The following is a 12,163-nucleotide window of genomic DNA, read 5'->3' on the forward strand; positions in this document are numbered from 1 at the left end:
TCTGCATTCCACCTGATCCCAGGGTTTAGCAGGAATTCCTGCGAAACAGACTGCAGCTTCACCTTGATGGCATCAGACAACCCTCAGCTCAGTACTTCTTGGATTCATTTACATGTGTACTGCCTGATTAGGGCAGAAAATACATTTGATCATGATTATTCAAATATCAAGCATTCCTATAAAGCCATACCCCTCCCCCAGTAAGACCAGTCAGACCACGTCTCTCTTCTCTTCACTCCTGCTTGCACCCCTCTCAGGAGACAAACCCCCTCCCCAAAAAACAAAAACAAAGCCACAACTGAAGACTATTGAAGACTATCAAGCCTGACTTCAGAAAGCCCTCTCATAATTACCGGACTGTTTTGAACACATTGTTTGGGACATATTTGAACATCAGCTGAACACACGGAGTCGGTTCTGTTCTGCATCAAGTACTGTGCTAATAATACCACTGCCAGAAAACCTGGACGACAGGGAAGCTCAGGACTGTCTTCAGAGACCGCGGCTCTGACTGTTAGATCAGGTTGCAGAGCTCTGTACAATCCTGCTAGAGCTGAGCTGGAGAGCGGGATAAAAGAGGAAGGTGGAAGATCACCTCATCCACTAGCTACAGGGGCTTTGAGGCCTCACACAGCACTCAGTGTCAGCCTCTCAGTCTCCCCAGACTCCAGAGCCCAGGCAGTCACCTTACAGCAACATCAAGTGAGGCTGGTGCACAGGTCAGTGAACACAAGGAAGGCCTCTGATCCTGACTGGATTCCTGGGAAGGTGCAAACAAGCATGTGCAGATCAGCCATCACAAGCCCTCATCCCAACCTGTGTGAAGTCTGCAACAGTCTTTCCTGTACCCAAACAAATCAGCCACTGACTGTCTCAGTGCTTACCACCCAATAGCACTTACAGCTTTGTCTTTAGTAGTTTTAATATATATTACTTTTTTATATTTACAGTGTAAATGACTACATGTTTGCGCTTCATTTGCATCTGAAGGTGGAGCTGCTCTGCAGTGACATTATTCAAGGTATAATGAAAACTACAATAACATTTACATAATTTGGGGGAGTGAGAAGCAACTATGTACATTACGGTGGCCCTCCCATAGGCATACTTTACATGATTATTTCCATTTTGTGTTATTTTATACTTCTACTTCACTTGGAGCCAATTATTTTCTTTCATTAATGAGCTACTTTTATTTTTTTGGAGCTGTAGATATATTAGTGCTGCAATGACTCTAAGTAGTTCAACGCATTTTCTTTTCAGCTTTTATGCCGGCCATTTTAATCAATGGCCTTATTTTTACAACAGCAGGTGTAATAACAAACGAATGTTGCTCTTAATTAAGAGAGTGCTCTGTAGATACACAAGTAATGTTTACTTGCTATGCCAGAAAAGCCACTAGCATGGCCCTTTAATACATGTAAACTACTGCAGCAGCTTTAAAGTATGCTGATTCATGTGTCAAGGTATAGCTACAATAGTCGGTTTTCTCCTTTAAAAAGGTTTAAATTAGTTTTTAAAACACGAATTTAACATTCAAAAATAAGCTAACCTCAGATATGAATTTGGGGGCGGGGACACCAAACTTCATGTGCCTAAATATGAGGGATTGATGGCGCACTGACAAATAGGATTGAAATCTGAGGCTTCCCGACCAATCAAAAAGTGAGATCTGGGAGCAGGGTCCGCCCACACACGTAATTAAATCCACACCAGCGTGGTGCTGGAACTGTTTGGAGTTTGCGTTGAAACGAGAACGCAGAGGGCTAGGGAGCTGTGCTCAGCCTCACGTCCTTCACGGCCACCTTTAAAAAAGAGAGAGAAAACAAACACGCTCCGGCCCGATAAGTTGTAATGAAACACACTTTAAAGTTTGCTCGGAAGCCGTGGGAGTTGACGTAAAAGTGACTTTTTGAAACTGGAGCTGCTTCCTCCTTCGACAACGGGGTGAAATATCTCAACATCCTCACAAAGAAACTTTGCTTGCTAGGCTGCTAACTCGCCACACAAGCCAGCAGCAAGGAGACCAAAAAAAGTATGCGCAGCTGCGAAGACGAGAACACAAGCTCGTATTGACGTTTTACTTGTCGAGTTATAGTGTTATGTACTCGGACATGGTCTCTGAATGACTCGCCTTGAGTTTTGTAACGGTTTTTCTTCGAGTAGTCATCACCAGCACCAGAGGAGAAAGAGCCGCAGCTGGTTAACTTTAGCCAGCCACCACCATCACCAGAGCGCCCCCACATCTCTACCAGGCAGGACAGCCACAGCTAATAACAGTCATTTAGAGTTAAGTGGACCCAGATTTGACACTGTAAAGATGTCCGGTCGAAGTGGAGCTGGACACACGAGGGGTGCTGCTTTGGGTCCACAGCCGCTGAAGGCAACTGTCCCTTATCAGCTGGCCAGCAAACCGAGACCCAGCAGGATAGATGGGAAGCCAGGTATGAGTTCAACACCTTTTTCCACCTTATCCATCCAAGTTTAAGACCTCACGTACTGTCACGATAGGTGTAGAAAGCTGGGTACGAGTTTCTGCAGTCCTGCGCAGTTGCAGAGCAGCTTTATCTGCTAGTTTCCCAGTAGGGCATTTGCAGACTTTAGATAAGAAGTTCAAACTTTAGATAGCAAATTCTCAGTAAAAGAGGGCAAGTTGGTAGCCTGATCCAAGCATAAAATAAACTGTACCGTCTTAATCAGTAACACGAGCTATAAAATATGTTTTTATTGTTAGTGTGTGTGTGTGTGTGAGAGAGTGTTTTGTTTGTTTGTTTGTTTTAAGGGAAACGTTGCTACTTCTATATTAAAGTATTCAAAATCTGTAGTTATAATTCCGAAATTAAAAAAATGATTAAATATATTTTATAATTTCTCCTTGTCAATCAGACTACTTGGTGTTGATAGGATAATAGCCAGAGATTGGTAGCCCCAAATATAAAACTATTTAAGTATTTTTAGCGTCTTAAAGAGCATTTTTGTCCATTTTAAGAGACACTAGTGTCTTTTTTGTATCATGTGTAGATGGCTGTGACATGAAGTCTCTTGATGCTTACTGTCAGTACGTTAAAACCTTTAAAATAGATTTAAAGGCCAGTGTGTGTGAAAAGTAGCATTACATGTGTGGCTTTCTGATGTGAAGGTGAAAATGATGCAATGCGTTTAAAATAAGTGTCTGCCACTACAATGCTGCAAGTTTCCTGAGGAAAAACCGATTAGTGTGGATTATTTTTAAGCTTTTTATAAATAATAAGAACATATCTCTGCAAAACTGACAGCTAGAAAGGCCAGATCCCACCAGCTGAGCCCGGGCATGAGGCGGACGATGTCTCTGGACGCCATCATCGGGCCGTACCTGCAAGGACACTGGCCCAAAGAACCAGAAGGCCCGAGCTGTGTGCCCCGCCAGGACAAATCCACCCAGGTCAGCGCCACAGGGAATAATGCTTTCAAGTGTGGGAATTATGAGTGTCAGAAAAATGAATAGAATGCATTTATCAATGATGCTTCCTCAATTTAGAGCTTTCCTTCTTTCTTTTTTTTTCTTTCTTTTTTTTTTTTTTATGTTTCTTAGTTTTGTTTTTGGTTTTTTTTGGGGGGATAGAGGTTAGGTCACATCACAAGATTAGCTTGCACTTTTTGCAGCGAAATAAGTTGCTCTGAGGTTGAGGGAGGGTGGGGGTAGGGGGGTGTCCGGTGCTTGCACAGCGATTACAGAGTGAGAACTACAGCCGTGACAACAGTCCCCGAAGTCAGCTGACGAGGCCTTTTTGGCTGCACCCATCCTCTCTGCTCCGTGCAGGCACTCGCCACTGCACTTTGGTTGCCCACATCCTCCCTCCCTCCCTCCGTCTTTGTTTTTCAGTTTCTCCTGCTCTTTAGCTTGTCTGCAAGTTTGACAAGTCTGTGGGTGTGGATGGTGCGATGTGGCTGCACGCTGATGTGTACTAAGTGTGAAACCAATCATTAAAATATGTGAAGTGTTGCTGTAATATTTCATGTTGAACGTGACCTGTTTAACGTGAAATATTACAGCATGATTTATGCAATTGCTGTTGGCTTGTGTGGTGCTTTGGCTCTACTGAGGAGATGTGAGAAGAAAAATCATGAAAGAGAGCCCCACTTTACTAGCCACATGTTTTTGATGGTGCCTTCAGGTGACAGCAGACCATATGTAGACTTGGGATGGCAAAGCTGCGCACCTCCATTGTGCAACCATGGCTGCTGCTTAAAGCAGAATCTGCTGCGTTTTAGGTCATTTGCTACACACAGAAGGATTATGGGTATGCACTTGATGCAGATGTGCTCTTGCAGTGCTACAAAAAAGCAATCTCCTGTAGACTGTCAGGAAAGGTGCTGTAAATTGCCAAAGAAGTGAGCTTAGACAGAAAGGGACAGACGGTGAAGTTTATCAGATGGGAAGGAGTCAAGAAAAAAAAAAACTAACCAGTGACCAAAAAAGCCAACTGTGGCTGCAGTGGACAGTTTTCACTTCAATACAAAACATTTCTTCCTGTGTTACGTGTTCGATCTACTCCGTGGCAGGGGCAAAGCTAAGCAACAGCAGAACCCAGAAGAGTACCCCCCCCCCCAAACAAGTTATTCCGTATAATTCTGACACTGCCCCCTGGTGTCAGTACACAGTTACAACATGAAAGCAGGTCTGCAGCTTGAGGTGCAACTTATCATCCAGCTAAGTACACAGTATCACAGGTCGTAGTTGGTCCGCCCTCTAGCACTATGCCATTTAAATGCAGGTAATGATTTGTGCAATGATGGAAAAATAACAGCGAATTACCACTGAAGAAGCAGAAGCTGTGTGATGTCTGCGCTGCCTGCTTTTACAGTTCTGGGTTGCTGGAATTTATTATCTTGTGCTGTGAATACTGTGTGAAATACTTTTTCATGAGATGTTTTATCACACGTGTGACGTGCATCTGGAAACAAATGGCATATGTAATGGTCTCTAATTGTGTCTGGCTTGCACTGAAGGCAAAGAAACCACGAAGTATTATAACAAATGCGAATTTTGAAAATGGCCTCAATCTGTAATTAAAGATTGAGTCATCATTGCTTTAAGTACATAAAGAAACTGTACACAAGGCTCTATAGCTTTCCCTTCATTTTGCATATATGATCATATGACAGCTTTAGACTGAACCCTAAAAATACTTAATAAAATGCATATTAAAGACATGTGATTGCATATGAAGAACATCAGTTCTCATGGCTGCTTTCTTCCCACCGCAGACCCCAGACTCATGGTCCGATAGATCCCACAGCCGGCGAGGAAGCAGCAGCCACAAGCGATCAGCATCATGGGGCAGCGCTGAGCATCTGCGAGAGGTCAGTTCAACTTTTGATTGCTCAACATGCATTTGTAATGCCCGGATTTGCTAAATTTGACGCTTTTTTTTTTTTTTTTTTTTTTTTAAATAAATTAAAAAGGGCAAGTTCTTGAAAAAGTCTTGACTTTGACATTGTTGAGCAACAGGAGACTGAGGTCATCTGCAACGTTCCCCTTTTTATACTTTTTAACAAAGCCTCACTTCTCATGATCTCACTGAATCTCACATTGAGCCAACATAAAAAAACATAATAATAAAATCCTTGTTTGTTGATACTAAGCGTTCGACATGTGGGATTAAAGGACTTTCTTTGTGTGTTTGCACGTAGAGGCTGATTAACATGTGTTTGTTTCAGATCGCTAAACTAAAACAACAACTGCAGCAGTGCAGCAAACCTGCAGTCTCGGGGGCACATGACAAAGACCGTCAGCGGGGCTATCCTCAGGGGGGCCGTAGCCTTGGAGCTGCTCAGGTACCTTAGCATCAGCAGACACAAGCACACTGAATGAGTTACTTGAGGTTTTAGTGCAGATGTCTCTAGAAGTAAATTTAGGTGTTTTTGTTTTTTCTTCTGTACCGTGTATGGACACCTGTCACTGATTTACATTCACAAGAGCACATTACTAAGCTATGCAGGTCTCTGCAGGAAGTGAATGAAATAAAACACTGAGGAAACAGGAAGATCACTACATCATGCTAGCTTCTGCTTTTCAGATTGTAATGCACGGTTCTGCTTTTCAGCACAGCTGGTGTGTGGTCCCACACTCCACTGGGCTGTGGTGATTTTTTTTTTTCTCAAATAAACCAAAGTGGTGATGAGACAGTCCCATGCAGTTTATGAGAACACTTGATTATCAGCATTGAGCTTGCTGGATTTTTGAGATGTATGAAGCAAATGACTTTTTGAATGCCTGTGTGCTCTCGAAAAGTAAGAAAGTTTCAGTTTTCTTTGTTGCTTTTTTGTTGTTGTATTTTTAATGGTAACAATTTTTTAAAAAAAGTACATTTAGCTTGATGTTTTTGGAAAATATGGAAATAAAAGGAGCTGAAGGGAACTCAAAAAACGTCCTGGTGTTTGGCTCTTAGGAGTAGTGCAGTAAAATTGTGTTCACTTGTTTATGTGCTCAGACTCAGCCTATTCCCATCCCCCCTGCTCCCCTGGCTACACTGGTCCCTCCCCTGCGCTGCAGCGTGGAGGGCCTCAACCAGGAGCTGGAAGGCATGTTCATCAGCCAGTCACTACATCCATTACAGAGGGTAATTATCACCTACAGAGCCCACACATGCTTGTTTACACAACATGGACATGTGAAGATGTTTAGGCATTGTTTTATTTGCAAAGAAAGGCGGGTTTCAGAGGTGGCACATGTAGTTTTCTGCTGAAGTAAAACTTCTGCGTTGGCCGATTTTCGTTTAATTAAACGTTCTAAAAAGTGCAGTTTCCTGTCTCGACAGCTGCTCGAGGTTCCAGATGGCCATCGGGCTCCGGTGCCTCTGCAGAGCTGCAGCAGTGGATCTCAGAGCGACCCCCCCACCACGCCCCCGCCATCGTCATCCTCCACCTCCTCCTCACCCTGCTCCTCTCCCAACTACATCTGCACCTCTCAGCCCAACTCAGATGCTCCTCCAGACCTGCACCAAGGTTAATTTGTCAGACATTTTAGATAAGAATTTAAATTTTTATAATGGTGAGAACAAACGTGAAAGTCTTGATTTGCTGACCACTTTATTAGGTACACCTTGCTAGTCCTGGGATGGGCCCCTTTTACCTTCAGAAGTACCTTAATTGTTCATGGCATAAATTCAGTGAGGTGCTGGAAACATTCCTCACATTTCGGTCCACATTGACGTGACGTGTTAAACACATCAGGGGATGGTACACTGGTATTTAAGAGCTGAAAATGGTCATGAGCAGTACTTGGGTAGTCTGTGGTATTTAAATAATGCTCAGTTGATACCAAGGGGTCCAAAGTGTGCCACAGAAATATTCCCACTACACCAACCGGCATGTTGTTACATCATACATGCAATGGATCCACACCCTGCCATCTGAATCGAGACTTTGTTGGGTTTTTTAAAAAAAAATCATTTATTGTCCATTTCTGGTGAGGCTGTGTGAGGTGTAGCTTCAGTTTTACTGTTCTTAGCTGCCAGGAGTGGTACCCGGTGTTGTCTTCTGCTGTTGTAGCTCCACTCTAACATGTTGTGCATTCAGAAATGTTCTTCTGCATACCTTGGTTGCTTGAGTTACTTTTGCCTTGCAATGTCCTCAAACCAGTCTTGACCGTTCTCCTGATATTGAGGTGTTTTACCCCAGAGAACTTCTAATCACTGGTTTTCTCATTTTCAGACCATTCTTTGTAAACTCTACAGATGGTTCTGTAGGAAATTTCAATAAATCAGCAGTTTTCAAATTACTCAGACCAACCCGTCCAGCTAGAACAACCCTGCCACATTAAAGTCACTTAAACTCAACTTTGTTTCTCATTCTGATGTTTGAACGTCAGCAGGTCATCTTGCCTAAATGCACTGAGCTGCTGCCTTGAGATTTGCTGATTAGATAGCTGCATTGATGAGCAGTTAAACTGTGTGTTTTTAAAAAGTGTCTGGTAAGTGTATTTCTAGCAGACGCATGTAGACATAAAATTGCAGCACTGATGTATAACTTTGTGGTGGTTTCAGTAACGCAATTCAGCTCTGCCAAAAATATGATGTCTGCAAAATGCAAATATGGCATGACATGTGTTCTTTATATTCACCATGGAAGTTCTTGTTTTTTTTTTGGGGGGGGGGTTTGGTGTTGGCTTGATGGACTAAAGAGTTGTAGTAATCTTAGTTTATAGTAACAGTTTCCCTCTCACTTATAATTTCTTTATAGGTTCTTTCTGACATTAATCATGGACTTGGCAAGGAACGTATGAATGAGGTGGCATCTCTAGCTGAGACCTTGAAATTTGACTTCCTTTAGTTGTGCATCAGGAAAATTATAAATTGATTTCTAAATGTCAAAAGAATGCAAACTGCTATTAAGGTTTTAATTTATTTTCAGTCCTTTGAAATTCAATTTGAAGAATAAACAATTTGGGGAACATGGGTGAAGTGAAACCCTATGAATAATAATAATAAGTGATTGTTAGGGAGTCCGTCCCATCCCCCCCCCCAATCCTGTGTTTGTAATGTACTGCGTGCCAGCAAATTATTACTTGGTGATCATCACCACATTGTCTGCACGAGCCTTTGAGTCCAGAAATGACTTCAGACATAACACAGTGTATCTAGGCTTAGAAAGGATGGGCTCTAGCTGAAAACTTTATAATGTCGATCAGTCATAGCCAGAAACCAAGCTGTCAGAAAATGAAGACAGTTTGAGAGAAAATGACAAGACGATGTTAAGGGGGTGAGGTTGATAAGAAGTGAGTAAACAGTTTCTGCCCCTCAGAACATTCAAATCATATATATCTAGATTGATAGGCGTATCTAGATCGATAAGTAGATCGATCTCACAAATGTTTTCTCTCCTCTTTTCAGGCTCAACAGACATTGGGCTTCTGTCTCCGTTCTCCTCCCAGAATGAGGCTGACCTTTCTTCTCTCCTGAACGCCTCATCTCCCGGGCCCAACAAAAGCTGCTGCTTCCAGAGAAAACCTCCAGAGGGCTGTGAAAGGGTGAGAGTGTGGGAGGAGATCAGGTAGGTTTTTATTCATTTTGTTTTGTGTTTGCATGCTAGAGGGAGACAGATGAATCACCTCTGGATAATGAAATATAATTAGACAAATACTGTATACTCTCTGTCATTTAATACTGTCAGCATGTAGATGCCCTCTGGTGGTCACATTTAAAAAATAAACACTAGAAACCAAACTTTACCCAAAGTTGAATGTGATTTCCTGTATGATGTCATAGTTTTTAGTTGAGTCAGAGTTTACCTTGTACTCTGTTAGAGTGAGTTAGTGGCATTAACTGTAGATGTACGAACAGTCCCCCCTCAAAGCAGTTTGTTTGTTCAGCTTGGGAGTTTTGTTCTGCCAAACCGACAAGTTGATGATGTTGCAACACTTCATGTTGTCAGCACTAAAGCATTCGAAGTCCTCCTTGTTTTTAACTTGGTCTGAATCTTACAGTGTGAAATTACTAGTCGTTACTCATTAAAAGGAAGCAACAATTACAAAACTCTGTTGCCTGGTATTTTAGTTTTTCTTTAGGGAAAAATTTTGGCTTGAGTAAAGCCTCGTGCATGTTGACATGTAAGCACAAGCAGCGACTACATAGATCAGGGATGTCAAACTCATTTTACATTGTGAGCTGCATACAAGTCACTCTGATCTTAAGTTTGCTGGACCAGTGAAACTTCCCTTTCTGTCAGTGAAAAGAAGTTTAACCACATTTAATCCCAGAGATATCTTAACATTAAAAAAAAGAAGTGCAGAGTCAACATTATGTCTCAATTTTTCCACATGATAAAGAAATGCTGCTGAACTAAATGAAAGAAATCTGACTGTGTGCACTGAATGCAACCAAACTTTTTGCATCACTTTTATGGAAATAAGTTTTTCTTCTCCTTTTCTTCTTTAGCTCTCCACAGAAACCCACGATGGCCCTCATCTCCTCCTGCCCTGACCCCAACAAGGTAAACTTCACCCCCTATGGGGGTTCAGCCTTTTGCCCAGTCAGCCTCCCTAAGCCCCTGCTCCCCTCCATGGACATGTTTTTCAGAAGCTTTGGCTCTCCAGCAAGCAACTGCTTGAACCAGGGAACCAGCTCCTGTCAGATGGTCTCCTCTAACACCTGGGCTGTTCGTCCAGATCCTCCTGCAGCCACCACTGTGATGGGAGATAGTTCTGGAGAGGGGCTAGCTTTATAAAAACGGCTCCAGGTAGTTTATTTGGAAATGAACAGAGTGGTCTGGGACAGATGTCTAGATTTCTTTTTCTTTTCTTTTCTTTTCTTTTTTTTTTTTTAATCTTAGCTCATTCTTTTGCCACACAGGTACAAACAAATAACATTGTTGCCCTTTTCAGCCATGCGATGGCATCACTAATGTTCATTAGAGCTTCATCTAGACTTGTGCACCCCTGCAAAAGACTTGAATTTATATTTCCAGCATCGACTCTAGTTGAGAGCAATCATAGTTTTAAAGGCTTAAATCTTGCACAACCACAAATGGGTCATCTGTTTGTGCTGCTGGAGCTTCCCCTACAACACAACACTGCTACAGAGAGCTGCTTTTGAATTAGGCATAGCAAAAAATGCTTATGGGAAGAATAATTTAGTGTTTATACAAACTAGTAACAGATAAAGTGCTGTTTATGTGCTGCTTGTTGTTATCTAGGATGCTCTGTAGTGAGCTGATCAGCAAAAAAAAAATATGCATGCGAGCCATTGTAATCAGGTATTCACTCGTCATGTTGAAAGTGATGGATAAATGTTAGCAAATCTGAGACTTTGAGATGCAGCGAGATTAAAGGAAACCACTGGATGTCTGAAAAGGGCTTGATGTTGAAGGTTATTGAGAAAATGAGTCACAATGCAAAGGAGAGTGCTCTCTGAGTTTCCTTAATTGCAACACTTCTAAACTAAACAAATTTAGTTCTGTTATTACCCAAAGATATTTACATTTGTCTTAGCCAAAAATAATTGAGACACTGTGCTGTCTTACAGCAGCACTGCTCACTTATTTTTCTCTAAACTTTCACTTGATTTGTTTGACTGACTGCTCACTTCCTGCACAGTTATTTCCTCAAAGACGCCACAACAGTAACTTTGTTGATACTGTTCCTTATTTTTAAACTGCATCTGTTTAATTATTTTTTTCATCTTATCAAAGATATTTATCTGCTGTTCACTTATTTCCTTGCACCAGTCACTAGTGTACGAAGCGTGACAAATCAGTGGGTACTTTGTTTTTACCTGATTTAAAGGACAACATGAAATGACATTTTGATTGTTGTAAAGGGAATTTTGTAGATGTAGAAGTTCAGGTAGCATCAGCACCTAATGGCTTCAGCACATGCATTCTTGCTTTACGAGTAGTACTTTCTTTCTTTTTTTAAATGTCTTGTTTACTTGCAAAAAAGGGTTGCATGTTGTTTATTGACGTTCTAGATCTGTGCCCGATGGTACGTTTTAGTTTTGAGGTTTCACAGCCTAGTTGACTACCTAACCAGTTTTAGTGGTATAGACTTGTCGTCCTCAGTTTCTCTGATCATTTTGTTCTGCCAAGCTGACAAGTTAACGATCATATAGTTTTATTTTCTCGCAGACATGTTTGCACAAGTTGAACTACTACTTTTGAGTCGCAATTCTTATTTTTATACTCACTTTTGTACTTTGTTGTATATGTATGTGTAGTGATGTCTGTTTTTTACCCTTTTTTCCCAAATACCTGCTACATAAGCTAAAAAGGAAAAAAAAGACCCTTGTCATTTTTAGTTTTGTTCTGTCAGGCAAATGTCACATGTATCGGGTGGATTTTTATGCACTTCCAGCAGAGGGTGTTACAGAGGAGGTTTCCTCCATAATTTAGCCTCTGATAGTTCTGTTTGCATGTGAACTGAAAGTTGACTATTTTGATCTTTTGACTAACATCTCCTAGTTTAAGCATCTTGATGAAATGCTGATGGACTGAAATCTTCTTATTCCAAATAATCAAAGATTTTCTTTTTCTTTCCCCGGTTGTGGATACTGGGAATGTGTTATCTCAGGTTCTGTGTTTTGTCTACATAAATACATGATGCTAGCATGTCTTCTGTGTTTATTACATTCATTTTAGCATTTTAGCTCTTAGTGCTTCACTTTGAATTCACCACACAATCTATGTA

The 12,163-nt window shown here is 41.5% G+C and overlaps 1 protein-coding gene across 1 annotated transcript; it reads left to right on the top strand.

Moving 5' to 3' along the window:
• Positions 1-1,721: 1,721 nt before the first annotated feature.
• LOC102791369 (protein FAM117A-like) lies at positions 1,722-12,078 on the top strand. The gene is made up of 8 exons (XM_006805679.3): positions 1,722-2,444; positions 3,276-3,421; positions 5,248-5,343; positions 5,701-5,817; positions 6,474-6,602; positions 6,801-6,987; positions 8,874-9,033; positions 9,918-12,078. Exons 1-8 carry the CDS (start codon positions 2,126-2,128, stop codon positions 10,204-10,206), a joined length of 1,443 nt encoding a protein of 480 aa, XP_006805742.1. The 5' UTR covers positions 1,722-2,125; the 3' UTR covers positions 10,207-12,078.
• Positions 12,079-12,163: the final 85 nt, after the last annotated feature.

Source organism: Neolamprologus brichardi, chromosome 8 (genome assembly GCF_056152115.1).
Source record: "Neolamprologus brichardi isolate AB-2024 chromosome 8, ASM5615211v1, whole genome shotgun sequence".
NCBI classification, from domain to species: domain Eukaryota; kingdom Metazoa; phylum Chordata; class Actinopteri; order Cichliformes; family Cichlidae; genus Neolamprologus; species Neolamprologus brichardi.

What these genes read in the sequence shown, in the direction of transcription:
- LOC102791369 (XM_006805679.3), top strand. Translation starts at nt 2,126, where the DNA reads ATGACTCGCCTTGAGTTTTGTAACGGTTTTTCTTCGAGTAGTCATCAC. An exon ending in CACTACATCCATTACAGAGG is followed by an intron (nt 6,603 to 6,800) that starts GTAATTATCACC and finishes CTGTCTCGACAG; the next exon opens with CTGCTCGAGGTTCCAGATGG. An exon ending in TCCTCCAGACCTGCACCAAG is followed by an intron (nt 6,988 to 8,873) that starts GTTAATTTGTCA and finishes TCCTCTTTTCAG; the next exon opens with GCTCAACAGACATTGGGCTT.